The sequence below is a fragment of the Meles meles genome, chromosome 9 (assembly GCF_922984935.1).
Source record: "Meles meles chromosome 9, mMelMel3.1 paternal haplotype, whole genome shotgun sequence".
Lineage (NCBI taxonomy): Eukaryota > Metazoa > Chordata > Mammalia > Carnivora > Mustelidae > Meles > Meles meles.
This window is the reverse complement of record NC_060074.1, coordinates 77,890,183-77,909,739: the sequence shown is the minus strand read 5'-3', so window position 1 is coordinate 77,909,739 and position 19,557 is coordinate 77,890,183. Positions and strand designations below refer to the sequence as shown.

The 19,557-nt window shown below is 36.3% G+C and overlaps 1 protein-coding gene across 1 annotated transcript in view; it reads right to left on the bottom strand.

The window, feature by feature from the left end:
• PPP1R1C (protein phosphatase 1 regulatory inhibitor subunit 1C) overlaps positions 1-2,630 on the bottom strand; it is a 113,992-nt gene extending 111,362 nt beyond the window's left edge. The window contains exons 1-2 of the mRNA XM_046019578.1: positions 2,514-2,630; positions 866-926 (exon numbers count right to left, since the gene is read on the bottom strand). Coding sequence (XP_045875534.1) covers positions 866-926; positions 2,514-2,594 — 142 coding nt within the window. The 5' untranslated portion in view covers positions 2,595-2,630. The remainder of the gene's footprint in view (positions 1-865; positions 927-2,513) is intronic.
• Positions 2,631-19,557: the final 16,927 nt, after the last annotated feature.

Genomic DNA, 19,557 nt, shown 5'->3' with positions numbered 1-19,557 from the left:
TGCTTCTCTAATTAGAAAGGAATTTGAAAAAAAAAAATCAAAGACTATTTTGCCTTGGTATTCTTAAAACAGGTTATTCACTACAGCCTGTACTTAGACTTATTATGTTTCTATTATTCAAATTCCTTATCTCTACCCGTATTGTTTAGACCTGTAAAAAACCCAATACCAAGTCCCGCCTGTGTACAAATTAATGCTATGACCTTTGCTGTCTTACTTGTATTTCTAGAAACAGCACTTAAATGTGAGCTAAAAATCACTTCCATTCAATAAGTAAATAATGTTTGTGTATTGCAGATCACAGTCATTTATCAAAAATAAGGCAGCTTTACTTTTTACAGGAAATGGAAAGTAAAACCTCAAGAAATGGATGCAACCCTTCAGAATGACTCTCAAATGGGCAGTGCTGAAAATTGATCTCTTTCCTTGTCAGTTGCATCATTCAGACATGACATCAGCAACAAAGCTGTAGCCAGTGCTAGCTTATTGCCCACCCCCATGACAAGCTTTCATAACTAAAAAACCTGCTCTGTAGAGATACAAGCATCTCTTGGACTATAATTTGAGCTTTGGAACCTAATTAAACAACTTTCCACCATCCTCATTAATAAGCACTGAATCCGACTCTATATAAACAACAGATCATTTTATAGCATATCATCAAAAATGTGTCATCCTAGAGGAAAAGCAGACTGTTGACTGAGACTGTTTCTGTATTTCTGATTTTGTTTATGAGCCATTTTTATAGACTAGCTTGTTAGACTTGGACTATCATCCTAAATCAAAATCTTTCGGCAATGACATACTCTCTGATGTTCTTCAAACAATTCTGTTCTGTCAGTACAAAGACATCACGTTTCTTTACCTGGAGGATTATGTTCATTGAGAATCACAAGCGATGCTGGTGTAGGTCTTCTTTTTCTGATCTGTGAACAACAAAGGCCCCACTAAGGTCAGTGAGAGTCAGACACTGCCCCCAGTTTACAGCTTGCAGAACTGGTCCATCCTCAACTTTTCCCAACATGAAAAAGCAGAACAGGGCACACAATAGGTGCTCACTGTTTTGAATTACAGAAAGCCAGAGAGTAGAACTTTCAGATATTAGTCTCACCTTTGTTGACCAAAAAAGCTACTTTTCCACAAAAAAGAAAGTTTTGTATAATCAAATGATGCCACTGAACTAATGTGCAGCATAGGTACGAGGATGACTTGCTCATTTTAATGGCTCTCTTGGAACCCTATAATGATGATGCTTTCAAGATCCATTATCATTATTTCTAAACAGGTTAAGAGAAGCTCAGAAAACTTAAAATTTCTAGCAGGTTAAATTTAACAGCATGAGTTCTTCATTTCAATTAATATAAGGTTTTCTTATTTTCTAGTAACATCTTTAGGACAAATAAAGAATGGGTATGGATTTTAGGAGAGTCAATTCATTTATAACTAATAGGTTTGATGTGGGGTTTGTTTTTCTTACTTTAAGAGTTACAGGAGCATATTATGATTAGACTTCCTAAAGTATTCGTGATTTCTTAAATATATAGGTAAATTCTTAAAATACATGTCAGTAGGATAGAGGATAAAAATTTGCCAATGACATTTTGTCCAGGACGGAACTGATGTCCCATTCAACATAAATACATGAAGTTCAAGGTTATGTTTATCTGGCCTTGTCTGAGAAAATCTATTTCAGATTATCAAAACATCCTAGAAAGTTATGAGTCTCAGATTCAATAATTATTTTTAAGACTTTGTATAAAATATTTGGAAAAAGATTCAATGATAAATTAGGTTGTAAGAATTTAATGAATTAGTTTGATGACCCCATAATTTTTTTTCTGCTTTTGCCTCCCTGCTGTTGTAATTTTACCACAAATGGTCTTTTAAGTGGTTCCATTGCATCAGGAGTCTAAGTAAATCTGAATATGAAAGATGATACAGATGAAAAACAATTTTACATGAAAGAAAGAGGGAGACAGAAATACAGAAATATAGATAAATTAGACATAGAAAAGGAATCCAGAATATGTTTAATACTATTTTAATATCTGCATAAAATGTCTTTTAAATTATAGATACCATCTACAAAGTCTATCATATATTATACATACTTATAATTACTCCTTTGAATATATGATGAGAAACATTAAAAAATATTAACCCTATAATCTGAAATTATTCCAAGGTTTAATGTTTTCATTGTTAAATGAATCTTTTTCATTTCATAAATAATGAAAAACAGGTTTTTGGATCCAAATCTAAATCATATAATCATTTTTTTTCTCTAATGGGTGCTAATTTTTTATCACATGAAGTGCTCCATTTTAGCCAATAGGTCACTCAATGCAACTCAAATACAAGTACCATATGGAAACCAACTTATTTCTCATTCATATATCCTGGAAAGTCACAAAGTCAAACAAATTCATGAGGTAGAGAAGCTTTCAATTAAAAAGAATGTATGTCCATATTACCTTATATATAGGAATTGCTCCCCACCCAATTCCACCTACCTGCTCTGCTGCTTCAGGTGCAATCTGACTCTGGAATAAAGGCACAGCAAACTGTATCTTTTTGGGACTGTTGGGCTCCATGATAATGACGAGAATTAGTCAGAGACTGGAAGGGCTCAGAAGGACTAGCCCCAGGTGGTGTCCAGGATGTGTTTCCTCGGGCACACTCCACCCAGCTACACAGGGCCCTTTGTAATAAATAGCTGTAATTCCAGAGGAGCAAGTGAAGATGCCGAGGTCTGAGTAAATCCCTTCTTCAACTCCACAGTGATGCCTGGCTTGCCCGTTCCTCCACCAATCTCTTGGAACCTCTCAGCACAATACAGAAAGGAACAATAAGCTAATTGTGTGCTTCTTCACTAATACACATGCCAAGCATTCACTCAGCAGCTAATTGAAAATGCAATGCTAGCCTTGAAGGACCTGCTGCCCTGGGATTTGAAAGAAAGGCTCTATCCACTGTACATTACTAACCGGCTGCTCAAAAGTGCAATGTAAGCTCCCTCTGAGTATTGCAGGGATGGGCCATTCATTATTGATGAACATAAAGCAGGAAGTTTTTAGAGTTGGGGGCAGGGTTTGGATATGAAATCATTTCATTTCTCTTGTAGCAACTTTTAAGCCAGACACCTTTGCCATTTCACATTCAGCCACCAAATTGATGAATGGCCACAGAAGATAAGTTGCAACCAATAATATCAGATATATTTATGCTGTGAGATCTGGTTAGGTAAGACTGACCATGGGAAGCAGAGCATTTGTGGTATAGTAAGGACACTGCTGCCATGAACTGAGCAGATTTTAGTTCAAGTCCCATCTCTGCCATTAACAAGCTCTGTGTCCTCAAGCAATTGCAGACTGTGTCTAGTCCCCAATACCTTCATCAGAAAAAGAATGGGATTGGACTTGGTGACCTTTAAGCTCCGGTTCTGTTCCAGCATTCTGTAATTGTAGTTCACAGTTTTCATTAGAGTGGAAAGTATTGGACAGCTAAATTTAGCAAACAGCTTGAAAGTCACTGCTGCTGTAATGACCTCTATTTCATTTCCTGGTGGAGCCAGTTATATTCTCTGATTTGGAAGAATACAGAAGTGACTAGAAAACATCAGTGAAACCTAATGATATCCAGCATTGTGGCTTATTGTCAGTAGTGGGGATATGTGTACAGTAAAGAACTTGGGAAAAAAAAGCATAAAAAGCGGGTTATCTCCAGAATGATAGAGGATGATAGCCATACTGGCTAGTGGTGAAGGAGGGAGACAGTGGCTGGATCTCCACACTGTTAATATCCAAGGGGAGGCAACAGCAGGCTAAAATGGCCTTCCTGCATTCAGCTCCTTTTGTGAAGGAAGCCTGAAAATGAAACTGTTTAATGGGAGAAAGAACTTGAGCGCTCTGCTTTCTTATTTGAAAGACTTTGTTTGAAGAATACTAAATTTTTTATATGTTTTTGGATTTATAGAATATATTTAGATACTGAATATTGTTCCAGGTTTTTACAAATGAGGTTTTCTTTCTTTTGTTTAAATTCTGAGTCCATACCACGAATCCATCTTAATGATTTAAGTATACAATGTTCTGTTGAAAGAATATAGAAAGTAATATGCATTATTCAAGTACTTTTCTATACCCACTAGGGGAAAAGCAAATGAAGATGTGGATGTGAAAGCACTTTCAGTTGGAGAACAGTGCTGACCAGCAAGACATCTTGTGATGTGCTCATCCTTATAGTGTTGAAAGGAAACTTACAAATTACATTTTGTGTAACATTTTATAAAAGTCCCGGCATGAAACCTGAATCAGTATCATTAATGTAGTAACTTTTCTGAATATTCCCTCAAATTACACAAAAGGAAAACAAGACAGTATTTCTAGTGAGTGATCAATCCCAATTTTTGCTTAGTGTAGTAATTTACAGCATGTACTTGGCAGCCTTGAGTTCAAACCTCAGCTCTGCTACTAACTCAGTTTATCAACTTGGCAGTAAAAGAACTTTCTTCTTGGAAGGTTTAGATGAATTAATTCTTTTTAAGAGTTCATTATAAGGGTAGTACATGATAACTACTCAGTAAAAGATAACTATTATTTTTCTTTAAACTAGACTTTTCAAAAGGCTTGAAGATACATATTTTATCTGAATTACTAGGAAACCCTGCCTGTTTGGAATAATTTGATACCAGTTAGAACACTGGTTGGTAAAGTGCAATTCCAGTGCACATTATGGTATAAATAGCAATAAAATCATTCTCATTTACTAATTGCCCTATTTTGAATAGTTTGACCAGAAATCGTATCATAAAAGAACTTTCTAGATCCTTTAAATTTCTTCTTCACCATATGAACTCCTGTGCACCATTCAGACTCAGCTGAGTTTTGTAGCCTTTAAGTAGATTTTATGGATTTACTTCTATCCACAGAAGGTTGAGACTCACCTTTTCTGTGTTCCCAAAGCACCCAGCATACTTCTACTTGGTATAGTAATTACCAGTTTGTCTTTTCTGTTTAGCATTTTGCAATGTCACCCATTCACATGGTGCATATTTATTGAATAGATAGTGCATCTATTCTATGCCAGGCCTTTTGCTATGGCACTGAAAGAGAAATTGTGTTAGAAGATGTCTGAGGTCTTTTCCAAGCTAAATTGTTATTCCAAGAATCACTTAAATGCAACTTAAATTTGAGATATTCAGAAATTTCAAATTACATGAGAAATTACATGAGCAATATGGTTATACTAAATATCATGTGTACATTTTTTCCTCCCCATTAAAGATAATAATAATAGCTAACACTTACATAACATTTACCCTGTGCCTGGTGCTGTTTTAAGTGCTTTATCTGCATTAATTTATTTAATATTCATAATAACCCTTTGAGGTAAATACTAAAGCTATCCTCATTTTTAATTTACAATGAAGAGAACAAAAGAATTTAGGTAATTTTCCCAAGGTTATCCAGCTAATATGTGGCAGAAACAGGATTCAAATGCTAGTGATTTTGCCTAGAGCCTAGCCTTTAATCAGATGGCTACTATCACATAAGGGCCTACAGAGAAGTTGGTGGAAGGTACCAGAACCTGCAATGGTTAGATGTCCTAACCATTCGAGTTCCATGGTAAAAGATCTTAAGATGAAGTAGCATATGAATAAAAGGAAAGAAGGTAGCAGAATACTAGTTAACCAGGAGGATTTTACAGCAAGTTAGATATCAGAATAAAATGGAGACTCTAGAGCTAGGTGTTAAGTGACCAAGCTGACGTGAAAGAAGGCAGTTTTACTTTTCTCTCTCTCCTTTTTTTTTAAAAAAGAGATTAATTTTTTAATCAATTTAATTATTTATTTATTATTTATTTGTTTATTTAATTTTTATTTAGTTAAATTAATTTTAAATTAAAGATTAAAAAAATCTCTGGAATAAGCAATAATTATAGTCTCTCTTCAAGGTAAGTGATACTGTGAATAAACAAGGTAATAATTAGGAGAACAGTTCATTAGGCCTTCCTGATTTTACTTTATATCTGACCCTATTTTCCACAGTTCTTCAAGACTCCCCTACAGACTACACTTTACCCCACAGCCAGCCTTTCTATGGCCTCTCCTACCTTCCGGGGAAACTTTCCTGCCCTCCCTCCTTTTATCCAAATTGGATTCATCCTCTAATCCCACTTCTTAGTAAGTCACCCTCAGATTCTCCAGATAAGACACATTGCTCTTTTTGTTCCTCTCCTGGTATTTAATCATATGTCGTTTTGTATTATTCTATAATATAACACATAACTTATGTGTTCCTTCAGCTTCTCTTCCTAGACTGGAATTCCTTTTCTATCCTATCCTAAACATATACAGAACAAACCCTAAGGTTGGCCATCTAGTCTTACCAAATAATTCCAGTCAGGCATCAACTATCTGATATTGTCAAGAAACAAGGTTTTTCAGTATACTGAATATCAAGAGATATTATTTTGTTTAACATTTGGTTGGCTAGTTGAATATCACCAAAATAAAAGCAAATATTTATCAAACATATTTTTAAATATGTAGGATTACATTAAATGCTGAAGATACCGTAATGAACAAAAGCAGATAACATGATAGTGTTTAGATACATATCTGTTGAAAACATTTCTAACCTTAATACAATGGTTTTCAACCAACACTCTGATGATGGCAGATATATTTGACATGCATTCCCTTCCATGACTCCTCCTTCATTTCTAACTGTAACTTCATTTCTTTCATTAAAGAAAACCTATCATAATGCAAACAAGAATGACATTATTATTGGGATAATGTAGAATAATCTCAGTTATCTTTAATGGAAATAGTTGGAGAATTCTGAAACTTGCAATATTAATATTAACAAATTACTAGTAAAGCACCCATACCTAATTGAGACAAATAGGTGTATCTGTAAAATGTGGTCGAAAACCACTAATCTAAATGAAGTGGACCACTATCTCCCAGTACCTATTGAAATTAAATTTCTCCCAGGGAAAAATCATTAATCAAATGAATTCCTCTAGAACAGCTTCTAAGTTTATCCATTTTACTTTATTTTATTTTTATTTTTTTTAAAGATTTTATTTATTGAGAGGAAGAGAGCAAGCAGGCGGAGGGGCAGAGCACAGAGCCCAATCTGGGGCTCAATCTCATCATCCTGAGATCATGACCTGAGCTCAAATTAAGAGCTGGATGCTCAACTGACTGAGCCACCCAGTCACCCCAATGCCATTTTAAATCTTACATTTTTTTTCAAATTCTATACTTATAAGAAGACTTCTTAGTCTAAGCTCACTATTTTATAATCTTACAATAAAATCTGAACCCCCACACTACTTAAGTATAAATGTATACTTGAAATCACTCTTAATGCTTAGAGACTGACATCATTGATTCATTCATTAATTTACTTAGGGCTTGCCATGTTCCTTAAAATTGTTCCTTAATTGCTTTATGATGACATGTTTTTGTCTTCACTTTAACAATTTTGATTTATTCTAGGATTCCCATATCAATTAATGCAGTGTTTATAATATGTGTTGAATTGAAGAATTACTACTATGTTATACAAATGCTTAAGTTTTTTTTTTCCTCTTAAGTATGGACATGTCACTTTGTTTAATGTATAATATTTTCATGGGTCATCGCTCAATCATTTCATCTTTATTCTTGTTGAGACAGGTTCGCTAAAGAAAATCAGAAACCCATGAAGGGCTTTCAGTAGGTCCATACAGCCATGAGGCTAGAGAAGTAAGCTCGACTCAGAGAGTGGGGACTCTAGGGATTTATAGAGCTGGGCCTCCTTTGAGGGACCCAAGGCACTATGCAACTTTGTGGACAGCTGCCTTGGGGAAGCAATTCACTAGATACCTTAGGCAAAGGAACTTCATGAGGAGACAGAGTCAATCACAGCCTGATGTGCACCAGAGGACTTTTAGCTCAAGTCCAACAAAGCCACAGGAATAATGGGAAGAAGAGTTGGAATCCAATCTTACTCTCTCCTTACCCAACTGCTTTTTCCTTTGTTTTGGTAATTTTCACTTTCATTCATTTCCATCGCTTAATTTTAGTCTTTCCCTGCCTTTTATTTGGAGGAGATGATTATTATACAAACTATAGAAATTGTAATTCTTGAGTCTACATAAAAGTGTATTAGTTTATAAAATACTTCCATAAATATCATTCATTCACACAACAAACATGTATTGAGCATCAAATTCAATGCCAAATCACTGGGATGTGAACAAGATACGGTCCTAACCTTCAAAGAACTTATAGTTAAGAGAAGAAGGCAAAATCCTAAACAAGTGAGCAGCACTGAGCTAAAGATGCTTTGATAGAAAGTGGTAATAAGATACAGAAAGGGGACCTGGGTAGGAAGGTAATGGGTGATGCTGGGTTACAGAAAGTTTTTGTTTGCCTACATGGTATTTTTTTTAAATTGAGATGACATTTTAACACAAAAAGAAAAGATATCCAGATTCTCTTAATAAAATAGAAGGTCTGAAAAGCTGGACTCTCATATCCACAAGATCACAATCAACTCCAGTGTCATAAAGTAACCTTCTGTAAACATGGCAGTGATTTCTGCATTGCAAATCACTCTAACACAGTGTATGCGTGGTATTGCTACGTAACCCAGCTCACTTCAGCCAACCCCTGAGCTAGAGGAGAGGAAGATAGGCATGACAACGTTGTATACCATGCAAAGAAATGTGGGATTTACTGTGAAGGCAACAAGTATAACTAGAGAGATTTAAGTAGGAGAATGTTATAGTTTGATCCGCGTCTTAGTGTCTTAGTGTCTGTGTGGAGGATAGATTGGAAGGGGTCGAGCCCCAAGGCGAGAAAATCTGAGGATATTATAATTTCCTACTCAAGAGGTAACAGAAGCCTTAACTAAAGATATAGTAGTGAAGATGGAGAGGGAGATGGATGGAATGTGGTTATTTAATGGAATTGGATGGTGATAGGGGTCTTGCTCATTAATATGTGGATAGTTGCAACATTCTACATATTCTTCTGCAATTTGCCCTTACTGCTCCCTCATTAAGAGGTGGAGTCAAATTCCTCTGCCCTTGAATCTGCCAGCCTTAGTGACTTGTCTGTAACCAACAGAATACAAAGGAAGTGATGCTGTATGACTGCAGAGGCTAGGTGGTAAAAGGACATCTAATTCCACTTAGTTCTCTTGTAACACTTAACTCTCTAGTCCCTCCACCTGGGAATGCTGCCTCTTGGAAACCAGCCAACATCCTGTGAAGGATGAAGGATACACATGAAGGATACATGTAAGCACTCTGGTCATGAGCCCCAAATGTCCTTCTTCAAGTCCTTCTTACCACAGTGCCTGACATATGAGTTAACAGGCCTCCAGAGCATTCTAGTCCCTAGCTGCTCAAATCATCCCAGCTGTTTTGAGTCTTTAGAGCTGATGACATCAGGTTCGAAGAAACTACTCCTGTTCTGCTTTGTCTGTCTGCACTCCAGATGCTCCGTCTTGGGACATTTTCTTTCAGAACCCCAGTTGTATACAGTGAGAAGCCCAACTCATATGGAGAGGTCATGTATCGACTCCAGTCAGTTGCCTCAGTGAAGAGCAGCCTTTGAATCTCTACGACCATCCCATGAGACAATGAGTGAAGCAGCCTTTAGATAACTCCAGTCTCTAACCATGAGTCACCTCCAGCTGGTGTGTTCCAGCTGAGACCCCAGACATCTTCGAGCAGAGACAAACTATCCTCACTTTATGCTGTCTGAATTCTTGACCTATAAATCTGGGTGTAAGTTGATAGTTGTTTACAGCACTTAAGTTCGGAACAGGGATATATAGTCAAAACTCCGTAATCGTTGGTGACTTCTAAATTCATTATTATTTTTCTTTTCACAGCTGACCATTAAAAATGTGTGTTTATAACTCAGAAGTGAAGTTTCTCTTAATAAAGATATACATATAAATATATGAGTGATTGTCAAATAAGGCTTTTTCATGTAGATCTTAATTTTCATGTTTAAGATGATTTTTGCATGGAAGTCAATAAATTAATCCAAGCAGTAGGTAGAATGCAAAGAGAAGGAAATCAAGAATTTTGAGAATCCCAAAAGTTAAAGAGAATAGAAAAGACGGAGTGGAAACGAACAAAAATTAGAGAGATAAGAAGATCAGGGAAGAATTGTAACATGGAAAACAAAGTTGAAAACAGTTTATTTAGGAACATTGTAAAAAATAACTGTAGAGAATGTAATTCTGATTGTTCAAAGATATCTGTTGAATTTTAGTAAGTAGGATGAGGGATAAAGTGGGGGAGACATAAGTGAAAACAAAAATTGAAACTACTTTAAAAAGAAACTTAGCAATTAAAAAAAAAATGTCTCTTTCAAATGCAGGACCTTGCAGTAGACAGCGAGAGCAAGAATGGGATTTTTAGGGCTTTTTTATAGCTGAACAAGTCTCAAGTAGGTCCTGTGCTGTAAGGAGGTGGCCAATAGAGAGAGAAGTTGAACATACAGAAGAGAAAGGGGAGAATTTGTAAAAAGAAATACAAATATAATTTTGTTTAAGTTGAAGAGAATAAAATGTAGGCAGTTTATTTCAGATCTACTTCAGATTACACATCTCTTTTCTGTGTTGGAGATACTACTCCAGATTCCTAAACAGGCCAGTTTTCTTTCTAGGAGGTCATGGGTGCACTTCTCAACTAAGGAAATGAATAAACAAATAGTCCATTTATAAAATTATTTACATTTTATTCAATTTCTGATGATACAGTGAGATAAAATGGTATTATTAATAATATTGTGTTGGGTTTGAATTTGGAATAACTTCTAAAATTTCACTTCTGATTGTTGGTATGGCTTTCAACAATTAAATTTTTTTCATGGTATATTGTTAACTATAGTTAAGTAAAAAAAAAATTTTTTTTCTTAAGTAGTATGTGTAATCCAATTCCATTACATATTTATATGGACATATACACATAAATACCACACACATGTAGGCATGCATAAAATACATATTGACATATACATATATACATATTTATATTTTTGTGTGTGATGTTTGGAATAAACTTATGTTACTAGGGATTTTCTCTGGATGATGGGATTATAGATCTATCTTTGCTCTTTATTGCTTTTCTATTTTATATAATGGGCAGGTATTAATTTGGTAATAAAAATTAGCTGTCATAATAACAAAGATACTTTTTAAAATAATACCTTCTTTCAAATATCTTAATTTTTATGATTAAGATTATTTTTACACTTTCTTAAATCAGAGAAATTAAAATAGCTTTTTCAAAAAACACATTTTTGTCTTTTAATTAAAGATGGACTGCTTTGGATGAAATCATTATTTCTGTAAGCATATTGAATTTGCCTCACCTATTAAATAAAAAGAACACTGTTCTTAATACTCATATTTAGCCTACCCAAAGGACACAAAAATACTGATACAAAGGAGTACATGTACCACAGCATTTATAGCAGCATTATCAACAATAGCCAAATTATGGGAAGAGCCCAAATGCCCATTGACTGATGAATGGATAAAGAAAACACGGCACACACAGGAATATTACTTAGCCATTAAAAAGGATGAAATCTTGCCATTTGCAACAATGTGGATGGAGCTAGTGTATTATGCTAAATGAAATAAGTCAGTCAGAGAAACAAATACCATATGATTTCACTCATATGTGAATTTAAGAAACAAAACAGATGAACATAGGGGAAGGGCTAAAAAAGAGAGAGGCAAACCATAAGAGACTCCTATCTGGAGAGAACTAAATGAGGGTTGCTGCAGGGAAGAAGTGAGGGAGAGGGGCTAAATGGATGATGGGTATTAAGGAGGCCACTTGTGATGAACACTGGGTATTATATGTAAGTGATGAATCACTGAATTCTACTCTAATTCTACAAAACAGAGATTACATTGTATGTTAGCTACAATTTAAATAAAAACTTAAAGAAAGCACTCATATTTACCTATAAGAGCAACATTGCTGGAAAGACTGCCAGTAAACAAAGGGGCCTTTTAATACACTTACTGGAATATGCAATATAATGTGCATGAGCTACAAAAAAATTGGGAAAACATCAGAAGAAATTTATTTTCTTATAATTTTCTTGAGGAACACTATTATTTTTTTGTTTAGCTTAGTTTGTTCTTTCTCTAAGCTGTAGGTAACAAATAGAACATATCCTTACTTTTACTCTTGCATAAGAGTGAATGAATCAATGAGAGAAAGAATTAATAAAAGAAAATGTAGCTCCTTAAACCTTAAGGAACTTCAAGTCTTCTACTGCAAAGGAATGTTCAAAATGTAAATGGTATTACATACTACAAAAATGTGATTAGGCAAGGGGTCAAATAGATTCAGGTAATCCTTAATCAATCAGAGAAGTTTGAAGGAACAGTTTTCTCAAAGTTCTGACAGTCTTACTTTTTAAGATGTCTTTCAAAAGAGAGACTTGAATGGACAAAACATTCTGAAGAAAAAAAGATAGGCAACAAATAACTCCCCAGCTAATATACTGTCTTCAGCTTAGTTCTTTAAAACATGCTATCAAATGCCCGCTAGAGAGCAATCAACATCAGTAATTGCAGATTTTAGATTCATAATTTTTCAAAGCAGGATTTTGTGAGTCACTAAGTGCCTTATAACTTCATATGACTGATGCCAGGCACAGTCTTGATTGTCATCAGAATTTTAGTAGACTCTTAAATCCTTTCATTCATTTTACAGGTATCAGGAAAAGTATGCTTTTTACTACCTTTATCGAGAGATTATTTTGAAATAATTGAGAAAGACAGGAAAAGACTGCACTAAGATGGTGAGACACTTTACTTTAAAATGTGTGTAATCTTTCAGGGTGCCTGGGTGGTGCAGTCAGTTGAGGTCCAGGTCTTGGTTTCAGCTCAGGTCATGATCCCACAAGTTGAGAGTTCGAGCCCCATGTCTGGCTTAGAGCAGAGTCTGCTTAGGATTCTCTCTCCCTCTTCCTCTGCCCCCACACCATGCTCACCCTCTGTCTCTTTCTCTGTCTCTAAAATAAATAAATCTTGGGACACCTGGGTGACTCAGTTGGTTAAGCTGATGCCTTCAGTTCAGGTCATGATCCTGGTGTCCTGGGATCGAGTCCCACATGGGGCTCCTTGCTCAGCAGGGAACGTGCTTCTCTCTCTCTGCCTCTCCCGCTGCTTGTGTGCTCTCTTTCTCTCTGACAAATAAATCAATAAAATCTTTAAAAATAAAATAAAATAAAATAAAATAAATAAATCTTAAAAAAAAAGAGGGTATGTAATCTTTTTTTTTTTTTTAAGATTTCATTTATTTATTTATTTGATACAGAGAGAGAGAGATCACAAGCAGTCAGAGAGGCAGGCAGAGAGAGAGGGGGAAGCAGGCTCCCCGCTCAGCAGAGAGCCTGATGTGGGACTCGATCCCAGGACCCTGAGATCATGACCTGAGCCGAAGGCAGCGGCTTAACCCACTGAGCCACCCAGGCGCCCCCAAGGGTATGTAATCTTTTAAAGGGTATCCAGGTATAGTTAGTGAATGATCAGGTAGATCCCAGCCAGCCGGGATATAAAAGATATAAAATCTTTTATATATGTATGTATGTGTGTGTGTGTGTGTGTGTGTGTGTGTATAATTAAGGAAAGAAAACTGGTTTCAGTTTTCTTTCCTTAATGATTTTTTTTAAACCTAAAACTCACTTTATACATTGTGTATATAAACCTTGTGTTAGAAATACTTAAGGTGGCATAATTGACTGACTTAAGTTTCATCTCTTATCCCTATATCTTCTTGTCTTGGGTAAAACGCTAATACTTAGGAGACTGCTTAAAAGGCAGGATACAGGGAAAATAAGGCTGGAGGCATATGTCTGCATAAGCCACAAATTAATTCATCAATCTCCAGAAACAGAAAGCCGATGCAAATAGTAATGTAATTGACAGTCTTCTTAATTTTTTAAAAGAAAATAAGATGTAAAGTAAGTATATATGTGATTTCAAAGTTTCAAATACTATAGATGTCAGTGAGTCCATGGTATTATATGAATGAATACTATGTTCATGTTGAGTATGTTTTCACTTTTAAAAAATATATTTGTTTAGGGGCACCTGGGTGGCTCAGTGGGTTAAGCCTCTGCCTTCGGCTCAAGTCATGGTCTCAGGGTCCTGGGATTGAGCCCCGCATTCGGCTCTCTGCTCAGCAGGGAGCCTACTCCCCCTCTCTCTCTGCCTGCCTGTCTGGCTACTTGTGATCTCTCTCTGCCAAATAAATAAAATCATATATATATGCACATATATATGATATATATATCATTTATATACATATAAAAACATATATGTATATATGTTTAGAACATCTCTGTGAAAGGAAACCCGTTGTTTTCTGTGCTCTTAGTTTCAAAGAAAGATCAACTTCAGCAAAATCCCTTTTCTTCTGAATTATACCTCAAGAAATGATTAAGTCGATACTTTAACACTTATCATTTTGCCTTTTTTTTTTTTAAAGATTTTTATTTATTTATTTGACAGAGAGATCACAAGTAGGCAGAGAGGCAGGCAGAGAGAGAGGAGAATGCAGGCTCCCTGCTATGCAGAGAGCCCGATGCGGGGCTTGATCCCAGGACCCTGAGATCATGACCTGAGCCGAAGGCAGAGGCTTAACCCACTGAGCCACCCAGGCGCCCCTCATTTTGCCTTTTTTAATTATCAGTATAAAACTTGATAAACACTCTCTTCTGTCTTACTTTTTCTGCACCTATATTCCTGCTACCAAATGATTATTTACACATTTAGTACTTTGTATATGATCTCTTTGTTCTAACTTCCATTTAAACAAAAATAAGTTCTTTTTAAGATGATTATAACTTCTGGCTTCATATTGTTGCAATTTAGCGATCTTCTGGTTCTACGTGGACTCTAAAAAGGAACTTGATAGCCGTTCTTGAGTGTTTGCCTATGTTTCCACATGCAATATAGGCTTATTCATATCTGCAAATAATCTTAACTAATAGAACATTAAAAAAATAGAATAATTTACTGATTAGGATGAGTCACTTCTAGTAAAAGCAAACCTCTTAGTAAGAACACGAAAACTATATTAAATATCTGAGGACGTTTACCATTGTTTCTTGGTCATGCTGGCCTGTAGTGACTGGAAACAGTTGGCCTGTAAATTAGAATCGCTTATTGATCACATTTATTTCATAGCAACCTGTTATGGGGCTGATCAGTGCTATCCCATAATCTCTGTTTTTGAGAATTTAAAATATGATAAACCTTTCTTTATGATTCATAACCACTTAGTTTTAAGAGCATATGATTCATTATACTGTTTGTGTCATATATGCATAATGATTTTGGAAGCAAAGAAATCATTCTTGATTCAGAAAGAACATGAAATTTCTAGCAGGTTATAATGTGCTGAGCCTTATTTTTCAGTGCAAATAATGAGTCATGGAGCAAAATGGATGATAAGAGTAGGTAATTAAGAAAGTACAATAAGGAAGTCAACTTAGATCATCATCTGGCCCTGTAGAGAAAAAAAAAAAGATGAAAAAATCTTATTTTCCAGACACATCTCAGGCCACATACCCTACAACTACCACTGAATAACTTCTTTTTTTTTTTTTTAAGATTTTATTTGTTTCTTTGACAGAAAGAGGAAAGAGTGTGCACAAGTAGGCAGAGCAGCAGGTAGAAGGAGAGGGAGAAGCAGGCTCTCCACTGAGCAGGGAGCCCCATGTGGGACAGCTCATCCTAGGACCTTGGAATCATGACTGAGCCCAAGGCACCCGCTTAACCGACTGAGCCACCCAGGTACCCCTACCACTGAACTTCTTATTCTATCTTGAATAACCCAAACCTTTATACAATGCTGCACCCTTTGTACACGTGGATACTTTGTTCAGAACATCCTTCTACCCCATGGGCACCTGGGTGGCTTAGTAGGTTAAGCTTCTGACTCTTGATTTTGGATTAGGTCATGAGCTCAGGGTTGTGAGATCCAGACTGGTGTCAGGATCTGTGCTGAGCATGGAGACTGTTTAAGATCCTTTCTTTCCCTCTCTGGCTACCTCGTCCCACACTCCGTCTCCCCACCTCTAGGAAAAAAAAAAAAAAAAAATCCTTCTACACCACGTCTCTTACTTGACAAATACTTCTTCCTATAGGACCGTGTTCAAATGCCCCCTCTCCTGAAATGTCTTCCTAGAATCCTCTGGGCTTTCACAAGGCTTGGTTCATACACTGTTTTCTGCTTTATTAAAATCAATTATACAAATAATTAATATAATAGATAAATAACATTCATTGTCAGCGTAAACCCCCAAACAAACAAGAGGCTTATCATGTCCCTTTCCCTAGTCTTCACACAACCTGGAATGGTGAAAGGATCTTTCATTTTTAATTTCAGGGTTTTTTTTCTTTATATTTTGTTTATTTCATATTCTCGGTTTATTTGCCCACATTGGTCCTAAATCCCACTTCTTCATCTTGGATTCATTCTCTGTTTTGTTAAACTGTGTTCTTCAGTAATTTTTTTAACAAATAATTCATGGGGGGTGCCTGGGTGGCTCAGTGAGTTAAGCCTCTGCCTTTGGCTCAGGTCATGATCTCGGGGTCCTGGGATCAAGCCCCGCATCCATCCGGCTTTCTGCTCAGCAGGGAGTCTGCTTCCCCCTCTCTCTCTGACTGCCTCTCTGCCTACTTGTGCTCTGTCTCTCTCTGCCAAATAAATAAATAAAATCTTAAAAAAAAAAAGAAAAGAAAACAACACAATTTGTTTAAAAAGAAACAAATAATTCATAGGTAGTAAATTCTCTAAGTCTTTGCATATCTAAAAATGCAAATCTTTATTTTGCCCTCCCCCATGAGTGGGTTTGGCTGGTTAATGAACTGCAGGTTAATGTTTTCTCTTTCAGAACTTTGATATTTCTCTGTTGTCAACTTGTATCCAGTATTGCTGATTTTAATTAGAAGAAAACTCTTTCATAGGCAATCTGATTTTTTTCTCTTGAGAAACGTTAAGGATTTTATCTTTATGTTTCTCATTCTGAAACTACATAGCGTGTGTCAAAATGTGGGTAGAGGTTTTTTGTTCATGCTACTCAGAAACTTTTTGGATCCTTTTAGTATTTTGAATGACTCACTTGTATGGTTAAGTTTCTTCAATTAGTTTGTAGTTTGGGGTTGCTATTTATATTTGTGGTTGACTATCTTTATCGTAATAAGATTAATGGAATGTATTTTATCAGATCAAATGAGAATCTTTTTTGCAGTAAATGACATTAAATTCTGAATATAGAAGACTGACTTGTATGTTTGGAAGGAGGGTCAGGCTGGGAAAATTTGTAAGGTGTACAAATAACTTTTACGTAGGATGTGAAGGCTCCTCGGCCCTTATCTGGCTCACTGCCCTGGGAGTGTCCTGTGTCAGAGCTCCCATTTCAGAGTGTCCCATTCCCAATTTTTCCTGTGGACAAAGGGAATAAGTGGTTCTTCCTTCCTCATCTTTGCTGTGGATTTGGAAGTTCCATGTTACCTCAGGCTCTACTTTCCTTCATCTCTGACCCCAACCTTCATACGAGGTACTCTCCTAAGAAGGTAGCTCATTTTGTATATAAAACAGTCCCCTAGGCTTTATCCTGAGGCAAACCCTGCTGCTGCCAACTGCTTTTGGAAGGTGGGGAGGGGGCAGCCAGCTGGCACAGACTATCAAAATAAAGTCTTTAATTAATTGCCCTAATTGCCCGTAGGGTTCCCTCCCTCTCTGATTTGTTCAATCTGAGCATGATGTTTCCCCTAGTTTCTTCAGGAAATGCTGAAATAGTGTAGAGTGTTCTCCATCTATAGCCTTTATATTTTAGTTCTCTTTAATGGTTTCTCCAGCTAGATTATCCCATGTGCTCTTTCCCATCAAAAAATTCCTCAAAATTTCTGATGTGCTGACTTTTCTTCTTTACTTAGGGTGTATTATGGATGTATTATCCAGTAAAATATTTTCTGTAATTTCTATGTATTTTGGTTGAGTTTCTGTAATTCCAACAGGCACAAAAGGTGGCTAGAACATGTTTTGGTTCATAACTTTCATGAATGTACTGCACTGTATGCTGGAGTAATTGTTCTCTGTTCACACACATCTCCTCTCCTGGAAAATGACTCCTGGATGGCAGCATGGTCATCCCCAGTGCCTAGTCCAGGTGTCTGTAAGTGGAGAGCCTGCATGAACAAGAACACAGAAATAGAAAAACACCAGGGCTTATGGAAGAGAGAGTTCTGATTTTTCTCTTAATGGAAAACAGTAGAAACTGGTAAGAGGGATAGAAGGGAGAGGGGTATATCTGGAGCAAACAAACCTCTAGAATAATGGAAAACTACTTTTTATTTGGTGTTTAGATTGTTCTTAATCCTTTTCTGAGCCTCAGCTCTCCCATTTGGGAAAAAGAGCATAGCTATAAGATAGCCAAAATTATTTTCCTGTTTAATCATTGTGTGATTCTATGAATTAGATATTAGAACACCGTAGACTTTACTAGACCACTGTTCTTCTCCTAACATCCTCCAGATAGAAACCATATCGTTTGCACTCATCCTAAAAAGAGCAGGACCAGGATTCAGTAAAATAATGAAGAACTTACTCTTCTCTCTGAATTATGAGCAGCTCTCTTTTCCTTTCAGACACTTCTCCACTATTATCCTTAATTTTCCCTCTTTCAACCACCATTTCCCAATGATTTACTTCGTGGCTGATTCTACAAATCTGTGATAGGGCATTAACTGAAAAGGACAGTGTTAGCTAGTAAGGGCTGAGAGCAGGTGCTTTGTAGAGTTATATACAAATTTTTGAGGTAACATTTAATTAAATGCATTAATTTTTATTTTTTAAGATTTTTTTCCGTTGTAAGGAGAAAAATTAACATATAAATCATGTGGTTGAACCAATTTGCCATCAAAGATAAAGATAAACATACAAAGATACAAACATACAAAGATAAAGATACACACACACATGCACACATATGTGTGTGTGTGTATATATATATATATATTTAGATCATTGGAGCCTCCTGCAATGGCCCCTGATTCTATGGCATGATTACCTAAATTAAAAACATAATTAGTTGCCTATTGTAGAAGCTCTAAAATGCTTGAAAAGTTAAAGTCATACTAGTAAAATGATATACAGTGACACTGATATGTGAGCACAGGCATACTCCTGAGTACCTTCTCAAATTCTAGTCCAGGATCAGCCAGCCACCTCTCTCTCGCCTCGCTATCAAGTTTTGGTCTGTAGCAAATCAAACTTTTTTTTAAGATATTTTATTTATGGGGGCACCTGGGTGGCTCAGTGGGTTAAAGCCTCTGCCTTCGGCTCAGGTCATGATCCCAGGGTCCTGGGATCGAGCCCCGCATCGGGCTCTCTGCTTGGCAGGGAGCCTGCTTCCCTTCCTCCCTCTCTGCCTGCTTCTCTGCCTACTTGTGATCTCTGTCTGTCAAATAAATAAATAAAATATTTAAAAAAAAAAAG